Source organism: Geotrypetes seraphini, chromosome 9, assembly GCF_902459505.1.
Source record: "Geotrypetes seraphini chromosome 9, aGeoSer1.1, whole genome shotgun sequence".
Classification (NCBI taxonomy): Eukaryota; Metazoa; Chordata; class Amphibia; order Gymnophiona; family Dermophiidae; genus Geotrypetes; species Geotrypetes seraphini.
The window spans coordinates 164,034,319-164,055,868 of NC_047092.1; the positions used below are offsets into that span (position 1 = coordinate 164,034,319).

At 46.3% G+C, this 21,550-nt stretch overlaps 1 protein-coding gene across 4 annotated transcripts in view; it reads right to left on the reverse strand.

Annotated features, from left to right (window-relative positions):
• The window catches only part of CARD8 (caspase recruitment domain family member 8), an 89,305-nt gene that overhangs the window by 19,078 nt on the left and 48,677 nt on the right, over positions 1-21,550 (reverse strand). For all 4 annotated transcript variants that reach the window (XM_033959581.1, XM_033959578.1, XM_033959579.1 and 1 more), the window contains 5 exons: positions 19,932-20,188; positions 19,588-19,835; positions 16,194-16,328; positions 12,674-12,812; positions 1,938-1,991 (listed from right to left, as the gene is read on the reverse strand). In XM_033959581.1, coding sequence (XP_033815472.1) covers positions 1,938-1,991; positions 12,674-12,812; positions 16,194-16,328; positions 19,588-19,835; positions 19,932-20,188 — 833 coding nt within the window. The remainder of the gene's footprint in view (positions 1-1,937; positions 1,992-12,673; positions 12,813-16,193; positions 16,329-19,587; positions 19,836-19,931; positions 20,189-21,550) is intronic.

Below are 21,550 nucleotides of genomic sequence, written 5' to 3' on the forward strand. Positions count from 1 at the left end.
ATTCAGAAATTCCTAAATAAATAATGTAAAAAATAATATATCAAAACAGGAATAGTGTTTTACAGTCAATTAATGTTTCAATAAATCTCACACGCTTTGTACCGAGGATTAGGATCAGGCTGCAGTAACAAAATAACCAAGAATCCTCCTCAAGTTTCAAGTTTATTTAGTATTTTGATTACCTCGCATAGTCCAAATCCAATGCGAATTACACAAGTTCCAAAATTATAAAAAACAAACAAACCCATTATAAAACTAACAAACATAATATTAATTACCAATAAAATATTATATGTAAGGGGGGAAGGGGTAAAAACAATAAATGTAAATACAATTTAAAAAAAAAAATTAAGAGTAAAGATAAAACCAGGGAAGGGTTAAGACACTAACCCCCTCTTTTACTAAGGTGCGCTATGCTTTTTAGCACACCTTAATAAAAGAGGGCCTAAGACAACACTTTTCTGCCTGTTTAATCAAGCACAGCTGGCCAGTGGCATCAGGCTAATCATGACTGCCTATCCAAGAATGGACAAATGTCCAGATTTAAATCCTGCTTTTCCTCCCCATCTAGAGCTACCAAATGTCTGGATTTACCCGGACACGTCCTCTTTTTAGAGGACTGCCTAGGTGTCTGGATGGCATTTCAAAGCCCAGCACTTTCTCCGAGTTTTGAAAAGCTTCCATTCAGGACTGCGTCAGGAGGGACAACTGCACATGAACAGATGAAACGCAGTGACATCACACGAATCCGTGCATCACCCTCCCGACGCGGCTACGAGCACAAGAAGAACCACTTCGGTTTAAAGCGGAATATAAATGTTTAAATAAATAAATAGAGGTTAGGCGTGGGGCTGGGTAGGACTGGGCGGGCCTGGGGGGGGAGAGGCCATGGATCCGGATTTTACAATCGTAACCCTTTCCCCATCCATCTAAGCTGAGCAGGAGTCCTCCTACTGCATTGCTGCCAATGGAGGGGTGGGGTGGCTTCAGTACTCTGGTTCCCTGAAGTCTTGCAGAGCTTGCCTGTGTCTCAGTATTGAGAATGTGATAGTGAAATAGCACCATCTACTGGCAGGACTGTAGGTGGAGGACTCCCACTCAGAGGGAAAAGTGCCATCCACCCTGCTCAGCAAAACAATAACATTGCAAGGTTTCAACCCTTTCTTCTGATGTTCCAGCATCTAGGAGATCTGCTATCTTATCTTGAGACACCAGTAAGAAATTAAATTGGTGTTGTAAATGTATACTGCTGCTTTAAGAGCATGAAGTCATACCAATGTGACACATTCTGGAAGCCCCTATTAATATAATGCAAATCCATAAAGTGAAAAAAAAACCCACTTGGTATTTCTAAGATCTCCTAAACAATATAAGACTTCACACAACAAAATAAGAGCCAAACTGTTAGCTTGGTTTGACAATAAAAGGAAGCATGAGAGGGTATATGCCTCATGCATGATAAAAGGATGGTGTCACCCACATTTTTTCATTGCTTCTTTTTATTCACTTTCAAAACTGATGCACAGCCCCATAGGTTAAAAGTACAAATAGCTAGGATTACCAGACATCCAGGAAAACCCAGACAAGTCCTCTTCTTAGAGGTCTTTCCAGGCTCCCGCACAGACTTTCCAAAACCCGGCATTTGTCTGGCCACATCTAGAGGACCTCTGAGCACGTGCGGATGACATTACACACATCCGCACATGCTCCAGACCCTCCAGACGTGGCTGGAGCTCGTCCAGAAGAAGAGGAGGCTTTGTGGGGGCGGGGCTTGGGCAGGACAGGGGCAGGGCTAGAGGCAGAACTGGGCGGGGCTGGGGGGAGAAACAGTGTGGGGTCATGGGTCTGGGGTTTCCCGGAGAAAACTATGGTGACTGTACACATAGCCCATTTGAAAACTGTCCGCCTAATGATTTTCAAATATTTAAAATGCTCACAGTTTGTGCTGTTTTTCGGTGCATCCACAACAGGCTTCTGTGTTTCCCAGTCACCTGTAAAAATAAAATTTGAGAGGAAGCATGCAATTATTTAAAACTAAGGCAACAGAAAGTCCTCTGTTCATTAGCCTAACAACGATATTTTCACAATCCAGCTGCTTTTATGACTAGAGTTATTGAGACTAGGGGACATTCAATGAAGTTACATGGTAATACTTTTTTTAAATGAATAGAAGGAAATATTTTTTCACTAAAGGAATAGTTACGTTCTGGAACTCATCACCAGAGGATGTGGTAACAGCGATTAACATATCTGGGTTTAAAAAAGGACAAATTCCTGGAGGAAAAGTCCAAAACCTGCTATTGAGATAGAAATGGGGGAAACCACTGCTGTCCTTGGGATTGGTAGCAGGGCTGTAGCGAGCTATGTGCGGGCAGTGTAGCTGCAAAGTTATGCTGTCCACTGCCTTCCCTGCTTGGCTGCAATGCAGTGGGTGGGATAGGAGCTCCAGGGAGCATGCCACATGGATGTATTTCTGGCTTGGGATAGTCCTGATTGGTAGTATGGAATCTTGCTACTCTTTGGCATTCTACCAGATACTTGTGACCTGGACTGGCCACCGTTGAACGCAGAATTCTGGGCCAGATGGACCATAGGTCTGTCCCAGTTTGGCTAGTCTTATGCACTGTGTTAGTATGTGTTAACACTGTTAGCACACTTTATTCTATACCAGGCCCCATGGGGCTCATTTTCAAAACACAAAGATGTCCCAAAAATGGTCTGAATCGGCACTTGGACATTTTTCTCGCCAAGACGTTCAAGTGCTGATTTTCGAAATCAACTTACTAGACGTCTTGGTAGACATTTTTCCCGCTGAGCATCCAAAGTTCAAGGGGGCGTGTTGGAGGCACGTTATGGGCAGTCTTTAGGTGGGCTTAGCACTTGGACATCTTGCGGTGATAATAGAACATCCCAAGACATCCAGGATGCAATTTAGACCATACGGAGTTAGACCTGTTTTTGAAGCATCTAAGTGCCACAAAGGTACCCAAACTGACCAGATGACCACTGGAGGGATTAAATCATGACCCCCCCCCCCACACACACTCCTCTGGTGGACAGTGACTCCCCCTCCCACCCCCAAATATCTGAAAAAACCCAGAACATACCTGTCTCTAGAACAGCAGAATCTGGTATGGGAAAGCCTAGTAGAGCAGCAAGCAGGTGTCTAGAGTAACCTGGTGGACGGTGTAGTAAACCAGAGAGGGGAACCCAGGCCCACATCCCACTCTACCCACTACATTTATGGCAGAAAGTGTAAGCCCACCAAAACCCTACTGTACTGCCATATAGGTGCTACCTGCAGACATAAGAGCTATTGGGATGATAGGTGGGAATAGTGGGTTTTGGGGGAGTTTTGGAGGGATACTATATATTAAGAGAGGCTTAAGGTGAGATGTGTACTTGGCACCCTTTGTGTGAAGTTCACAGCAGTGCCCTCTAAAGTGCCCCACTGCTCTGCTGGCATGTCTGTGCGGCCAGTGTAGTACAACTGGTGGCCCCTCCTATGTCCAAATGGCTTGGGTCTGGACGTTTTTGTGGTTGAAAATGGCTAAAAAAGTTAGACATCCAAAGGTTGGATGTCCTGTCGCTAAGACATTTTACTCCCCCCCCTCCCCCCTTTTTACTAAACCGTAGCTTGGTTTTTAGCGCCAGCTGTGGTGGTAACAGCTCTGACGCTCACAGGAATTCTATGAACATCAGAGCTGTTACCACCGTGACCAGCACTAAATACACTAGCGCAGTTTTGGAAAAGGTGGGGGTTAGATAGGCAATTTAAGAAAAAATAAATAAATAAAAGATGGACATCTAGTGGCTTTGAAAATAGATGATATCGGCATCCAAATTTTGTTCGCACTTCTCAGGACATCCAAATCATACTTAGAATATCGTACTATCGAAAATGGCCCTCAATGTGTTAATGGTGATAGCATACAGAAACACATTAGTGCATGTTAGTTAATTTAGTGTTAATAAGGAAGAGGAAGACTGGACAATTATTTACCTCTAAGCGCGTAATTATGTAGAGATGAAACACAGCATGATCCAAAAGATGAGGAAATGTCATATATGAGTGTAAATGTGATAAAGAAATATGTATTAATTTAAAATGCCAACCCAGCAATAAGACGGATTGACTCAATGACAACAACAATAGACGCTCCATTAAAAAATCTCCGCTTACAAAGAGAACACAAAACATTCTGGAGAAAGTCAATCTATATGGTCACCAAGAGTCAACGTTGACTTGACGGCAATTAATCAATCAATTCAGAATAGCTAAGAAATGTGATCAATCACAACAGAGCTGGTATTAAAACATGCAAATAAAAACTTTATTTGCTGGAACTCTGAATTTCTACAATAAAATACTTTATTTGCTGGAAGTCTGAATTTCCACAGATCTTTGTATGAAAAAGCAATAAAAAAAATATTGTGGGAATAAGACAAAGGGCTATTGTCTCCTGAAACTGAATAATATTTCCTATATATTCCGCATTCACCCATCTCTGGTTCTTTTTGGTCATTATGCGTTGATCGTTCCACAGAATGGCCGTATATAAAGAATCTAATCATTATAAAAATAATAACAATGGAAGCTGCCCGGAAAGTACGCGACTCTAATGGTGTGCATGAGAGGAGTCTGGTGTACCAAACTAACCTCCCTCCTTTACTAATGCATAGCGTGGGTTTTAGTGCCGGAAGCGGGGGTAACTGCTCCGTTGCTCATAGAATTCCTATGAGCGTCGGAGCAGTTACCACTGCTGCCAGCGCTAAAACCCAGCACTACACGTTAGTAGAGGGGGTAAATTCCATTACTGAGTTATTAGTAATGAAAAGGGGTTGATACTGAGTTATTAGTAATGAAAAGGGGTTGATACTCAGACAAATAAACGATATGGGATGGGAGTAAGGATCGAGATGAAAATCTATTTATTCAATAAACCATAGCAACAGTCCCAAACAGAGTATAAATAACAATAATAATAATAATAAACTAAACTAAACTAAACTAATCTAAACCTTAAGTTTATATACCGCATCATCTCCACGGATGTGGAGCTCGGCACGGTTTACAAGAACTTAAAATATAGGAAGAGAAGGAAAAAAAGGTTTACATGAACTTATATATAGAAGAGAAGAGTAAGGGGGGATAGAAGGAGAAATTAGGTTCTTACCTGCTAATTTACTTTCTTTTAGCTTCTCCAGACCAGTAGAGGTTAACTTTACGAATGGGTATATATCTAATCATGACCAGCAGGTGGAGACTGAAAACAAAACTTTGGGACAGTATATACTATCCTCCCTTCTCTATTTCCCTCAGTCTGCCGAATAGCCAAGCAGAACCAAGAACTGGAAAACAGGAAGAAAACAATACTCCGAACAGGAGTAACAAATAACATACCCAAATGCTGTTGGAAAATGCAGAGGAGAAATACCCGAAGGAAAATGTCCCCACAGCTCGCCAGCTAAGCCAGCCGAGCCACAGCCGCTGTTCTTTAATTCTCCCCGGCCCTAGAAAAATACTAGAACCCGCAGCAAAAAACAAAAACTGCCCGCGAAAACAGCCCCAACAACAACAACAACAACAGACAGGGTGGGGACCTCTACTGGTCTGGAGAAGCTAAAAGAAAGTAAATTAGCAGGTAAGAACCTAATTTCTCCTTCTTTAGCACTCTCCAGACCAGTAGAGGTTAACTTTACGAATGGGACGTACCAAAGCAGTCCCTCTCACGGGCGGGACCCCCGAAGGGCCGATACCAGAACACGCTCACCGAACACCGCGTCCCGACGCGCCTGAACATCTACCCGATAATGTCTAACAAAAGAATACAAGGAGGACCAAACCGCAGCCTTACAAATATCCACCGGAGGCACGAGCGACGACTCAGCCCAAGAAGCCGCCTGACCCCGAGTGGAATGAGCCTTGAGAAACTCCGGAACAGGCTGCTGTTTCAGAAGATAAGCGGAAGCAATCGTCTCCTTGATCCAGCGCGCAATAGTAGCCTTAGAAGCGCCAGCTCCCCGACGAGGACCAGCCAGGAGGACAAAGAGATGATCGGACTTCCGGAATTCCTGGGTCCGCTGCACATCAGAGCGAAGGACCCGACCGACATCCAACTTGCGCAGCTGCCGTTGCTCAGAAGAGCCCTCCCGACCACCCAAGACCGGGAGAACCACCGATTGATTGACATGAAAAGGAGAAACAACCTTCGGCAGAAAGGAAGGAACAGGCCGCAAGACGACCCGCTCCCTAGACAACTCCAAGAAGGGAGCCCTACAAGAGAAAGCCTGCAGCTCAGAAATACGCCTAGCAGAAGTAATGGCCACCAAAAAGACCGCCTTCAAAGTAAGGTCCTTCAAAGAACAGTCGTCCAAGGGCTCGAAAGGCGGGCGCACCAAAACAGAGAGAACCAGATTAAGATCCCAAGAGGGAACCGAGGGCCGTAGGGGAGGCCTAAGCAACTTGGCCGCCCGCAGAAACCGAATCACATCAGGAAGAGCCGATAAACGCTGACCTGACACCAACCCTCGAAAGGTCGACAGGGCCGCAAGATGAACCCGGAGAGAAGACCAAGCCAGGCCTCTATCCAGGCCATCCTGCAAGAACTCTAGAATGTTAGGCAGAGAAGCGCGAAAAGAGGTCACTTCCCGCGCCCGACACCATTCCTCAAAGAGACGCCAAACCCGCACATAAGCCCGAGAGGTAGAAAGCCTCCGGGACCCCAACAGTGTAGCGATCACCTTGTCTGAATATCCCTTCTTGCTAAGGCGACCCCTTTCAAGAGCCACGCCGTAAGACAGAAGAGAGACGGGTCGAACAAGGGAATGGGACCCTGCATCAGAAGGTCGTCCGAGAGAGGCAGAGGAAGAGGAACCGCCACCAGGTGCCTCACCAGATCCGCATACCACGGACGTCGAGGCCAATCCGGAGCCACCAGCACCACCAAACCCGGATGGTGAACAATGCGAAGAAGCACTCTGCCCACCAGCGGCCAAGGAGGGAACACATACAACAGCCCCTCCGTTGGCCACGGCTGGACCAGAGTATCCAGACCCTCGGCCAGCCCTTCCCTGCGACGACTGAAGAAGCGGGGCACTTTGGCGTTGCCACTCGTGGCCATCAGGTCCATCAGGGGCTGCCCCCAATCTTGCACTATCAACCGAAACGCTCCGGCGCCGAGAAACCACTCTCCTGGATCCAGGAAGTGACGACTGAGGAAGTCTGCCTGAACATTTTCTACCCCGGCTATATGAGAAGCCGAGAGGTCCAGAAGATGGGACTCCGCCCAAACCATGAGCCGAGCCACCTCCTGCGCCACAGGAGTGCTCTTGGTGCCCCCCTGACGATTGACATAAGCCACCGCCGTGGCATTGTCCGACAGGACTCTGACCGACTTGCCCAGCAAAAGGGAGTGGAAAGCTAACAGCGCCAGCCTGACCGCTCTGGTCTCCAACTCGTTGATCGACCAGGAGGCCTCCTCCGCGGACCAGGTGCCCCGAGCTGAGTGGCCCATAAACTGAGCCCCCCAACCGAGGAGACTCGCATCCGTAAGGAGCACCGTCCACTGCGGGAGATCCAGACCCACCCCCTGAACCAGGTGAGGGGTCCGGAGCCACCAGCGCAGACTGCAGCGCGCCAAGCCTCGCAGGGGAACCGGAACATCCAAATCTTGCCTCCGGGGAGACCACCTCCGGAGCAGAGCATACTGAAGAGGACGCATGTGGGCCCGCGCCCACCTCACCACGTCCAGGGACGCCGCCATTGACCCCAGGACTTGGAGGAAATCTCGCGCCCGAGGACCCCGGGACGCCAAAAGCAGGCGAATCTGAGATTGCAATTTGCTCACCCGGGCCTCTGGAAGGAAGACCTTCCCCAAGGAGATGTCGAACATAACCCCAAGGCACTCCAGACGCTGAGCCGGGACCAACCGACTCTTGGAAAGGTTGACCACCCAGCCCAGCGACCGGAGAAACTCCACCACCCGAGCCGTAACCCGGGAGCTCTCCTGCAACGACTTTGCCCGAATCAACCAGTCGTCCAGGTAGGGGTGAACCAGGATGCCCACCGACCGCAAAGCTGCCGCGACGACCACCATTACCGTGGTGAACGTCCGAGGAGCCGTGGCCAGACCAAAGGGAAGCGCACAGAACTGAAAGTGCCGCCCCAAGATCGCAAAGCGAAGGAAGTGCTGATGAGAGGCCCGAATTGGAACCTGCAAGTAGGCCTCCGTCAGATCGAGAGACGTAAGAAACTCCCCCGGCTGAACCGCCAGAATGACCGACCGCAGCGTTTCCATGCGGAAAGACGGAATCTTGAGAGCTCTGTTGACCCCTTTCAAATCCAGGATGGGCCGAAAGGTCCCCTCCTTTATGGCCACCACAAAGTAAATGGAGTACCTGCCGGTGCCCCACTCCGTAGGGGACACCGGCACCACTGCCTCGAGATCTAGCAAACGCTGAAGGGTCTGACGAAAAGCCTGCGTCTTCCATGGAGTCTGACATGGAGAAGCGAGGAAAAGGTCCGGCAGAGAGCGGGTAAACTCCAGAGCGTAACCGTCCCGCACCACCTCAAGGACCCACTGATCGGACGCGATCTCGGCCCATTTGGGGAAAAATTTGCGCACCGGAACCAAAGGGGGCGCCGGCAAGGAGTCATTGCGCAGGACGGGAAGCGGGGGAACCGGCGGAGGGATTCCCTGCCCCCCGACGGGCCCCCCGAAAGGGCTGCATGCGCTGGAAGAACCGACCCCGGGAAAAACCCTGAGCCGGGAAAGAAGCAGCCCCACGCCCCGGGCGATACTTGCGAAATTCCCGCAAACGCCCCCGGGCAGCCCCACACCTAGACGCAGGGCGGGCACGGTCCTCAGGCAGACGGGGCACCTTCGAGTCCGTCAGAGTCTGAATCAACTCATCTAATTCCTCTCCAAACAAAAAGACCCCCTAAAGGGAACTTTAGTAAACTTAGCTTTGGACGCAGAATCCGCCGCCCAAGCGCGCAGCCACAAAATACGCCGCGCGGCCATGCCATAGACTTAGCCGAAATCCGCACCAAGTCATAAAGAGCATCTGAGAGGAACGAGGCAGCCATCGCAATCTTCGCTACCTCCTGATCCACTAGAGACCAGTCATCAGACTCCCGATCCAGGACACGCTCAGCCCACCGAAACACGGCGCGAGCGACTAGCTCCCCACAAACAGCCGCCTGGACCCCAAAGGCAGAGACATCAAAATCATACTTAAGAAGAGTCTCTAACGCACGCGCCTCCGAGACCCTAAGAGCAGAACCGTCCATAACAGGCACGGTATGCCGCTTAGGAAGTGCCGAGACCACCGCGTTCCCCATTGGCGAAATTAAAGTAGCCCTACCTCCCTCCGGGACGGGATACCCAAGAGCCAAGGCGCACACCAAACGAAACTGCGCCCATAGGCCACTGCGCCAACACAAAATCCCGCAAATCCTGACGCACAGGAAAAGAGCGGGAACCAGGACAGACCCCCTGAAGCAGAGGGGCCCCCATACGCGGGGTCTCCGGCGGCGCCACTGCAAAAATGCAGCACCAAGGAGACCTGCTACACAGGTCTAAAAGCTCATCCCTCTGAATAAAAAAGCGCACCACGGACGCATCTGCTCTGGAAGACGGGAAACCCGCCGCCCCGCTGCCAACAGGCGTCCCCTCTAGAGGATCCTGGAAGCCCGCCAAAGCAGCCAGGTCCTCAACCAGGCCAACACGCTCCTCCGCCCACCAATTCGCAATCCAAGCCCCCCCCGTGGGCGCTTGGATGAGGGAGGAGGAAGAGGGGACGCCAAACGAAAAGAGGGAGGCAAAGCCATAGGGGGCGCGGAGGGAAACCCCCCCCGAAACCCCCCAGGCGCACGTGGGACCCCCAAAAGTCCGCACAAAGAAAGAAAATAAATTGGGGGCAAAAAACCCCTGGGGGTCCCCAGGGACTCCCTGCCCCAGCAGGGGTCCATGCTGAAACCTGCCCCTGTGTTCGCCATACAGGGGGAAGGTCACCTGAGGTTGCAGACAAAATGGAGGGGCCAGACAAAGAAAATGGCGAAGTTCCCGCCAAAAATGCTCCCTCCATGGCCTGTAGCGGCTGAGAAGACTGAACAGTCTCAGCCGCTAAGACAGGCAAGTCGGCATCAGCTGTCAAAAAATCAGCTGAGAGGGAATCCTTCGGGGAATCCCTCCGTGGGCGGTTGTGGAAGACCGGGCTTCCCCACTGCTCCAAGCCGACTCGCGAGGCACCATCGGCGGGGAGCTCTGGGCGCCTGCAGCCGCTGCCGACGGAGCTCCACCACCTCACCGACCCAAACCGCCGAGTTCAGGCCGGCCGCGAGTGCCTCGCGGCTGGACTAAAATTGTGGCCTACTCCCCCGGAGAAGGGCACAATTGCTCCAGACGCGACCTAGCTATAAAAAAGTGCTGGTTACATGAAAAAATACAGTAAAATACAGTTTTCTTAAAGGGAAACAACCCTTCAGACCAGCACTACCTCAGGATTTTTTATTTATTTTTTTTTTTTTACAGAACAGACTCCACAGGCTCTCGAAGCAATATGCCTTGCTTGACTTAGGGGGCAAGGCTTACTGCTGAGGCTCCTCTAAAAAAATGTGGGGAGGTGGAGGAAGTGGGGGGAGGGACCCCGCTCGTGACCCGCCGGGTTTGACACCCCCGAGGTCGGACGGACCCCCAAACAGGGCCCGACCAAGCTCCGTCCGGCCAAAAACAGGGACAATAAACCCCTAAACAAATTCCAACAGCCCTACCAAGAGAGATGGGTACAGATCACTCAACACCTGCTGGAGACTGAAAGAAGACTGAGGGAAATAGAGAAGGGAGGATAGTATATACTGTCCCAAAGTTTTGTTTTCAGTCTCCACCTGCTGGTCATGATTAGATATATACCCATTCGTAAAGTTAACCTCTACTGGTCTGGAGAGTGCTAAAGAATTACATTTTAGTGAAAAGCCGGGTTTTCAGTTGCTTGCGGAATAACTTTATTTTTGTATACCGCAGTACCAGAATAGTTCAGAGCGGTTTACATGACAAGAGACTGTACATCTACAGTGAAATTTACAAATAAGTCAATCAATCAATATAAGGAATCCATTTGGGACTATTGATATTGTATATTGAATAAATATGTTATCCAGATTCTTGATCCCACATCGTTTGTTTGTTTGTCTTCTCAGTTTTTTGTAGGACACATTGGTCTTTGTTCTTGGTTTTGGTTTTTGCATTATTATATTTCCCCATTGTATAGGCCGCCTCTTTATAAAGACCGCAGGAAATGCCGATGTAAGTTTAAAAACTCTTAGATAAGCCATCCCATGTTACTAGTTTTAAAACCTACATCGGCCTATACAATGGGGCGGCCTATACATCATCACCTCCTTAAATACTTCCTGGACGGCTGCCAGCTGCCTCCTCCAATCACACTGGCTGCCTCCTCCAAACACTAAGTGGTTTTGCATTCATCATATTTCCCTATCTGTCCCAGCAGGCTCAAACTCTATCTAGTATACCTGGGGCAATGGGGGGAATAAGTGACTTGCCCAATGTCACAAGGCGCAGCGAGGGATTTAAGCCCACAACCTCAGGGTGTTGAGGCTGTAGCACTATACACTCATATGCATGCTATTCATGCGCCACACACACATATGCATGCTATTCGTGTGGAGCAGCCCCGTTAAAAGGGGGAGGAACTGTGCCTGGTGCCTGCTCAGGAGAGTACAATGCTAGGCACAGCTCCTCCCTTCCCCATCCCTGTCAGCTCCATCCATTTATTTCCTGCCACAGCTGCTGCTCTCCCTCCTGCCGGCTCATCTTGATCGCAACTCCAGAGCTGCAATCAGCTGAGCCAGCAAGGGAATCCCCGATCAGCTAAGCTGGCAGGACTCCCTGAAGCCACCAATCGGTGACTTTGGGGCTTCTCCTGCCACTCAGCTGATCAGGATCAGCGATCAGCTGAGTGGCAGGGGAAGCCCCTGAGCCACTGATCAGCGGCTTTGGGGAGTCCTGCTGGCTCAGCTGATCAGGGATTCCCGTGCCCCTCAGCTGATCACAGCTCTGAAGCTACAATCAAGATGAGCCAGCAGAAAGAGCAGGGGCTGCCTGCTTAACTGCGGGGGGGGGGGGGATTTTTTTAGTGGGGGGAGGGCGTAGCTATTGTGTTTATGCTATGTGAATGCACAACAGCAACCTGCAGCTCCAGAGCTGTCAGATAAATTTCAATGGACATGGGGGGATATCCATGCATCATTAGAATACTAATGAGCTCCTTGTAATACATTTGAATAGGGTTCGCGGTGGCTACTATGAGAATTGGTAGCAGCCACGGTGAACCCTTTACAACATCGGGAAGAGAGCTCCCGTGCCAGTAAGACTGCTTTAATGAGTCTTACCGACATGGAAACCTTTTGAGCATCGGGGCCTGTCAGCATCAGCACCAGCCATGGAAGTCTTTACAAAATTTGGTCCCCTAGAACTTAGGTATATTAAAGAAACTACTGTACTACAGATGCCTTTCATTAGCACCCTTGATATTTCATGCCATCTGCCCTGATTAGTGATAAGTGCAATAGGGGAAATATGTAGCTTCAGTGAACACGATTAATCCTTTGACATAAAATTGTCGTCTCCCGCAACTACAAAATACTTACACATTCTTAGCTTTGCATTCCAAATAATCTCATCAGAATCCATTTCGGTCAAAGATAGCTTGAATTCTTCTGGTTGCTCAAAGAAGACTTCAGTATAATTTTTCAGTTTTGAAGGAGAGTCATCAATAAATTCAATATTCTAAAAATTAAGTTAGAAAACTGTTTAAATACGTGTGCCCTTAACTGTGAAACCTATTTACAAAATTTACAGTAAAAAAAATGCTCAAGATAAATAAAATGTTAATTTAGAAACTGAAGCTTCTTCAAATTAACAGGACAAGCAGGTCAAGACAGCCAATGGGTAACATGGCCGCCAGGGACTCCAATCATGGCTCCCTTTTTTTCCCATGCATGGGGAAGGCGGCAGGGTCAAATTAAGGAAGGCTAAAATTGATTGAGGGGCAGGATGGGAGCCCCAATTCAATCAGTTTGTAGAATTTAAATAAGGCAGCTAGGAACGACAGATAATTGGAGGAAAAGGTGCAAGAGAGGAGGGGGCAGGTGACAAGGGACTAGGTCTTCTTCCAGTCTAGTGATATGCAATGTGGCAACAGCAGCACCTTCTTACTCTACCCTTGTTCCATCATTAAAGGTTGGTTACGGTTACTGGTTAATGCTGTTTGGATGTCAAAATTTGTACTTATCACATGGTGTGGGGGAGGGAGGGTGCGATGACCTGTGCTGGTTACAAAAAGGAAACAGGATAATAATAATAATAATAACAGTTTATATACCGCAGGACCGTGAAGTTCTATGCGGTTTACAATGGTTAAAAGATGTTACAAATGAATTAGAATTAACAAGGTTAGAAGCTAGTTATTAACAGCGCTAGAGATCAGTTATCAGTTATAGTGGAATAGGATTAGAGGAAGAGATGGAGAAAAGGTCACAGGATTTTGTGTATGTAGCACTTTGGATTGTTATTGTATTTTTGGGCTATATGTAGACTTTGATGGGGGTTTTCTAGATTTATCACTTGCTCCTAAATAAAACTTAAAAAAAAGAAAGAAAAAAGGCCACAGGTAGAACATTGGTACTAGTAGAAGCCTGCATCAGAAGGCAGCCTCTAAAACTAAAGAAGCAAAGGCCCCAAGGATCCTTGGGGGGAGGTGGAGGATTCCAGAGTCCAAGGAAGGAATGGGGAGAGACGACAAGGAATTCATGAACCCTAAAGAGCTTGTAGCAACATAAAATCCACTGGCATAGTAAGGTGGGGGTGAACTGCCCAGATGCTGCCTTGACGGGACACTAGCACCTTTCCTCTTCTGCCCATGCCTCTCCCACACCCCTCCACGTACTTTCCACACAATTGTGCCCCTAACTCTTGATTAGCACTATACTTTATGTGCTGAACAAATTATATTCTGCTTTACTTGGCGTCCATTTCCTACCGGGTAGAATCTCTTTTTAGACTGTCCTTGAAATCTCTTTTCTTCTACCGTAGCTTTGCATGCTGCCAGTGGGAGGTAATGCTTCAAAATGTGTTTTTAATTTGCCCTTTATTTGAATATGCTTTTAGATTTTGCAATTTGAGAATTCTTTTTACACCTTTTATACTTTCAATTGTATTAGGCTTTGCCATTTGATTATTTATTTAACTTTTTTTTTAAGTTCAAAAAGTTTTCTTTATTTAATGTAAATAAAAAAAACATTATGCAATACAAGAACAGGTTACACAACTGAAAGGAAAGAAGATGATGATAATACTAATACATCACTCATATGGCTTATTTAACTTTTATTGTTCTGGTACTTGTCTGATAACATATTATGTATTTTTTATATTGTATGTTTGCTTTTAATTTTAATTGTTTATGATGCATTATTTAAATATTATATTTGTAGACTCTTGAAAAAGACACTCTTGTGCCGAAACACTGGCCGTATTAAGTCCAGATGAATAAAGACTTCTGCTCGACGGAATATATCCTGGTTGACGGCATCTCTTCTTCAAGACTTTTGTGTTTGTTCAATCACTAGAGTCAGGCAGGCAGTGCCGTAGTAAGAGGGGGTCGAGAGGCGCCATCTTGCTCAGGGCACCGGAACCCCTCCTCCTCTCCACCTCTCCCTTCCCACTGCTCCCCCTGCCACGTGCACGCCCCTTCCCTTCCCCCGTACCTTTTTAACTGCGGCATGAGCAGCCGCCAACTTGCTGCCCGATTTGGCTTCGGCGCTCTCTCCGACGTCACTTCCGGGGACCCGTGCCTATGAAGTAGCATCGGAGAGAGCGCCGACACCGACACGGGTAGTAAGTTAGTTGCTGCTCACACAGACGTTAAACAGGTACGGGTAAGGGGCGCGTGCGCACCCTCGCTAAGCCACTACAGGCAGGTTCCCTGGAGTCCTACAGAGCTTATCTGTCCCTCCCTATTGAAAATGTGTTGGTGAAAGAGCACCCCCTAATGGCAGGACTGTAGGTGGAATACTCCTGCTCAGATTAGAGCAGTGGCCTCAAATTCACGGCCCGGGGGCCACATGCGGCCCGCCAGGTACTATTTTGAGGTTCTCGGCATGTTTATCATAATCACAAAAGTAAAATAAAACAGTTTCTTGCTCATATGTCTCTTTAGCTATAAATTACAATATTATCAAGACTTAGTGAAAAGGAAAGATTTATAAACTATAAAGAGTTTTACCTCATGCAGAATTATCATTTCTTTAATAAGACATTAACTATCTTTTCTGAGGCCCTCCAAGTACCTACAAATCCAAAATGTGGTCCTGCAAAGGGTTTGAGTTTGAGACCACTGGCTTAGAGGGAACAGTGGATATGAGATCAGAATAGTAAGAAGGTCTCATAATAATAATAATAATAACAACAATTTATATACCGCAGTACCGTGAAGTTCTATTCGGTTTACAAAAGATTAAGCGAAGGTACAAATTGATTGAACTTAAGAGAGGTGGAAGAAAGTGATTAATAGGACAAGAAAACCAGTGTTGGGGAGAAAGTGATTAATAGGACAAGGTAATCATTATTGAGGAGAAAGAGATGAGTGGGTCAGTTGTCTAGATACTTTAGGAACAGGTGTGTTTTTAGACGCTTCCTGAATTCCTCATAAATAGCGGGTGAAAGCAATTGTTCTAGATCTTTGCCCCATAATGCTGCTTGATGTGAGAGAAGGTGTTCATGGTGTTTTTTCAGTTTGCAACCTCTAATTGGGAGGGAAAACGAAGTTGGAATGTGAGCTTCTCTTGTGTCTGTTGGCTGAGAAGGAGAAAAGGTCAGTTATGTATTTAGGGGCAAGTCCGTATAGTGCTTTGATGCAGAAGCAGGCAAACTTAAACTTTACGCGTGTTTCTATCGGTAGCACATAACAAGGTGAAAAGCAAAGGAACTAATCGTATGGTACTCCACTTATCACACTGAAAAATTAAACACCAGTGCTAATAATTGTGTTTATATTGGCTTAACTGTTATAAAAGTGATAATCAGGTATTAGAAATGCTACTTTACTGGGAAGTAAAGTTTTAGAAATATTGAACATGAAGGACATTGTAATTAGATGTGAATCAGTACCTCGGGGTTTATTTCAGCTTCTGGCTCACTGGTGAATCTGTACCTCGTCCTGTGTTTCAATAATTTTTGACACGCAGGCGGCTTGTCAATTTGTATGAATTTCTTGACAGCACCCTTGATTGCATTCCTGACATCCTACAATTTAACAAAATTGATTTCAAATAATACCCTGCGTCCTAAATGTGACACGTATTAGGAAAGCCAAGATTCAGATAGTGTTCTCACGAAAGTAAACAAAATTTCCAAAGCTGCTCTTTACAATGAGCACTAATTTTCAAATAGTACATTTTGTGTGTGTGTGTGTGTGTGCTTGTCTATGAGAAAAAGACTTAGAGAGAAACATGGGGGCTAGGTGTTTGAGAGACAAGGGCTGTGGCTTATGTGTGTGCAAGAAGAAGGTGGTTTGAATGTGTGAAGCTATTAATTTGTGCGTGTATTTGGGAGATGGTTTGAAACTATGTGTGTATATGTTAGTAACAGGGAAGATATCATCAGCTTGTGTCACAGTGAGTTGTTGTGTGGGTATGTGCATGAAATGGTGTCAGGTGAAAAGCGAGCCGGGACAAAGGCGAGACCAGACAATTGAGCGCAGCGCGGGGGTGCGCGCCGCAGAAAATTACTGTTTTTAGGGCTCCCGACGGGGGGGGGAACCCCCCCCACTTTACTTAATAGAGATCGCGCCGCATTGTGGGGGCGTTGTGGGGGGTTTGGGGGGTTGTAACCCCCCACATTTTACTGAAAACTTCACTTTTTCCCTGTTTTTAGGGAAAAAGTTAAGTTTACAGTAAAATGTGGACGGTTACAACCCCCCAAACCCCCCATAATGCCGGCGCGATCTCTATTAAGTAAACTGGGGGGGCTCCCCAACAAAACCCCCCGTCGGATCCCCTAAAAACTGTAATTTTCTTCGGCGCGCGCCTCCGTCTTGTGCTCAGTTGTCGGCGCGCGCCTTTGTCTTTCGCGGGGTTGTCTATGAACCGCATGAAATTGAGGATGTTTGTGTGATTGTGGGTAGTTACATTTGTTCTGTGTCAAAGAGAGACCTTTGTGCATACGTATGCATCTGTGTGTGAGAAAGAGGAGAGGGAAATATGGGTCTGATTCTATAAATGGGACCTAGGTTAGGCCTCGCTGGGCACCTTAATCACAGACGCCTAGCGACACCTAACTAAAATCTGTGTGCGACTAAATTGTTTTATAATTAGTTAAATAGCATTGCAATTGACCAAGCCATAAAAAAAACCCAATTTTTTATTAGTAATTTAGGTTTTACGCAGATATCCACATGGTGCCTAGCGACACCTAAGTTGAGGCCCCTCCGATGCCTAACGACGCCTACCTGAAAAGCAGGTGTGGTTAACTTAGGCATCACTAAACCTGCAAGTTAGGCCAGGTATATTGGCGCCTACCTCAATGGCACCTAGCAACGTCTAAGGACACCTAGGCACCGCGAGGTGCGATTCTTTAAAGGACACCAAGCGGGTGACGCAGTTAGGTGCCATTTGTAGAATCAGGCCCTATGGCCCTCTTTTACTAAGGTGCGTTAACCGATTCACGCGCAATAATCGAATTAGCGCACGCTAAATGCTAACGCGTGCATGTTAGTCTATGGACGCGTTAGCATTTAGCATGCGCTAATTCGATTAGAGCGCACTAATCGGTTAGCACACATTAGTAAAAGAGGGGGTTTGTGTCTAATAAATGGATTGTATATCTGTCGGTCTGTGGCAATTTCTCCCAAGTGGGTTAGTCTTGCACATACTCCAGCTGATATTCAACGCGAGTTACCCGGCTAGGAACAACTACCGACCAGTCAACTCGCATCTCAAAAGCTAACTGGGCATTTTCAGTGGCATTTAACTGGTTATTGTCACTGAAAATGCCGTTAGCCCCAAAAAACAAGCCTACGGTGTGTGAGACGTTCTAGGGATATGACCGCTTAAAAGCGGCACAGCTTAGTGGGCATATAAAGCTTCATAAAAAGAAGGCCTATCTTTGGCCGCTATGCCATGGCCGGTTACATCTGAATATCGACTGGCCAGCTTTGAAAACCCCAGATATTCAATGCCTGGCCACTGAATATTCAGGTTTCACACTGACAGCAGGCAGTCAAAATGTCTCTGGGTTTCCATGTATGTCCTCGTTAATTTCTATGGGGCTGATTCAAACCGAGGGAGACAGCATAGCTACCTCCCGCAGTCAGTAGCGAACCCATATATTCAATACCGAAGCCGTATCCGCCCACCAACATTGAATTTCCGGGTTCATTTTAGCCATTGCGGACTTAGCCATCCAAGCTGATATTCATAATCTGGCGAAGTTAGGCACAGGAATTGACACTACATCCTTTTCTATAAAAGGTGCTTGCCCCTTATAAAATAGTGCTTAGCAATGACTTTTTTCAGCACCCATTTTTCATTGCTATTTGTAGAATTTCCCCCCCCCCCATGCGATTTAAGCGTTCACATTATAGAAGACTGCTGAGTGTCAGCCTAGGTCTTAAACACTATTTCACAAATATATATGTTGAAAAATGAATGGCATAAATCTAACAGCTTCTATGACTTTGTCGCTTCCACCTGTAGCTGCCCCATTTTACAAATCTACATATGTAAGTGCTGCCGATTAATTCAATTGTGAAGCAGCCATTTTAACTTGGTTTCATTTTGGAGGTGTGGCTTCGGTGGAGAGTGGGTGTGGCTTGCACAGATCCTCACGCCTGACTTGCTGGGGTGACCGGAAGTGAGCATGGCCACCTGTCAAAAATATGCAAATTAGGTTTGCCAAATGCTATGTAACTATACTAATATCCAAGGAATCTTCAAAAAGTTTCTGCACTTTTATTTTTTTAAACACTATTTATTAAATATCTCAAAAGCAAATGACATCACTTTTCCATATAATCACCCTGTTTTGTAATAGATTTTTCTCAGTGTCCTACTAACATGCCCTCTTACCACTTCTGCTCCCAACCATTTCCCGTGAAAATATGAAAGTGCAAAAATTTTTTGAAGTACCCTCATATATGTGGATATAAAGGGAAAGGTAGACCCTTGTACACAAGTACCAAGTTATGAAAGACTTATGGGAGCTGCCACTTATGTGATGGTTTCTTAGTAGACGTTTTGTGCTGTGGGGTAAAGATGCCTTCTCCAGTAACTCCTTCCCCCTGGCAAAGGCCAGGTAATCATTTACCAACCAAAAGTAGATGGATGACTGTGTTGGCCAGAGGCTAGCTACCTGACAGAAATGCTAGTGTGGGATTTGAAGAAAGGTCATTGGCGTGATAGGCAGGTGGCCTCCCAATTGCAGCATGAGGCCTTGTGGTATACAAGAACCAGTGTAGGTTGACAGACAAATTTTTGCTCTAAAACACAATGCAAAAATCTCTTACCTTTATAAAAGAGCTATTATTAATAATGACGTACACACGGAATAATGACGGATTGTTGTCAATAACTTTGTACAGAAGTACGGCTCCGTGATGGCAGATTGATTCCGAGTTCTGCATGATTGGCCCCACGGGAGACAGTGATGTTACAAGCCATTTGACGTGTGTTGGCGAGTAGTCAACCGATGGTTCTATTTCTGAACCCATTCCTTTAATGTGCAACACTTTAAACTTAAGGTCAGATTTGTGATCTGTAAAGACATGAACAAGTATAGCTCCAGTAACCCATGCATCTCACAATGATAAGCCAAGAAGCACCTAATTGCAAAGATCTTGCAAGTACATACCATGCAAGCAAAGGGAATGTGGAAACTGAATGGATTTAAGAACGGCTGAATCACACTGGGCATCGGCTGCAGGGCCTCCCATGACTGAATCACAGTGGACATCGAATATAGGGCCTCCCACAGTCCACGGTTCTCTAAGATGAACAGCAAACTTGCTCCAGGACAAAACAGAATATTTGATATGGGCTTTCCTTGTCACTTCAAAAATCAAACCAGTAACAGAGCATTGGTACGTCCCTTCATCTTCTATCCTTAGCCTGCGCAGGAACAGAACACAGCTTTTAAAAAAAAAACAAATCATTGGTGAAATGTCAATGCTTGTGACTGGAAAGGACTAATAGCCATACTTCAAGTTAGCCCTATGCATGCAGGCTTCCTCAAACAATTCATTGCCTATGAATTCTAATGAGCATATGTTATGCCAGGCTCAGAATACCCAATAGCTAAAGCACTCTTTACATAAGAACATATCTTTCTGTATAGATGGTACAACAAAAAAGATACGTAAGTTTGTAATGAATCCTTTTCGGGTTCCCTGAGGAAAACATTGAAGCGTGGTCCGCGTCGGGACCCCCTGAATTGGAGCTAAGTGGCTTATTTCTAATTTTTTTTTTATTTATTTCCTGGCTCTCATGAGAGACATTCAGCATTTAAAATCACAATGAACTTGCACTGAAAACATCGAAGCGTGGTCCGCGTCGGGACCCCCTGAATTGGAGCTAAGTGGCTTATTTCTAATTTTTTTTTTATTTATTTCCTGGCTCTCATGAGAGACATTCAGCATTTAAAATCACAATGAACTTGCACTGAAAACATCGAAGCGTGGTCCGCGTCGGGACCCCCTGAATTGGAGCTAAGTGGCTTATTTCTAATTTTTTTTTTATTTATTTCCTGGCTCTCATGAGAGACATTCAGCATTTAAAATCACAATGAACTTGCACTGAAAACATCGAAGCGTGGTCCGTGTCGGGACCCCCTGAATTGGAGCTAAGTGGCTTATTTCTAATTTTTTTTTTATTTATTTCCTGGCTCTCATGAGAGACATTCAGCATTTAAAATCACAATGAACTTGCACTGAAAACATCGAAGCGTGGTCCGTGTCGGGACCCCCTGAATTGGAGCTAAGTGGCTTATTTCTAATTTTTTTTTTATTTATTTCCTGGCTCTCATGAGAGACATTCAGCATTTAAAATCACAATGAACTTGCACTGATAAGTCATATGCAATGATTGGGAGGTAAGCTCCTCGATGAGGACAAGGTTCCTCACAGAGCTTCATGTCTCTGAGCATATGTAAATTAACAGTACAGGATAGAATTAGTTTAATTGGGAAGTCAGATTTTGGTTATCAACACAGAGAGAGTGCTTTAGCTATTGATTATTCATCTACACCCCCTTTTTTTTTTTTAGGAATTTTATATACCCTGATAGTATGCGTTTTTAACAAGCTCAGAATACCAGCAATATAGGCAAATGTCCACTGTAGGGGCAGTCAGGCCATGTCTTGGCTTCCAAAGTTAACTTAGGCCCTCTTTTACAAAGGTACGCTAAATCAACACGTGCACTAACCACTAACGCGTCCACAGGATAACATGCATGCGTTAGCGTTCAGCGAGTGTT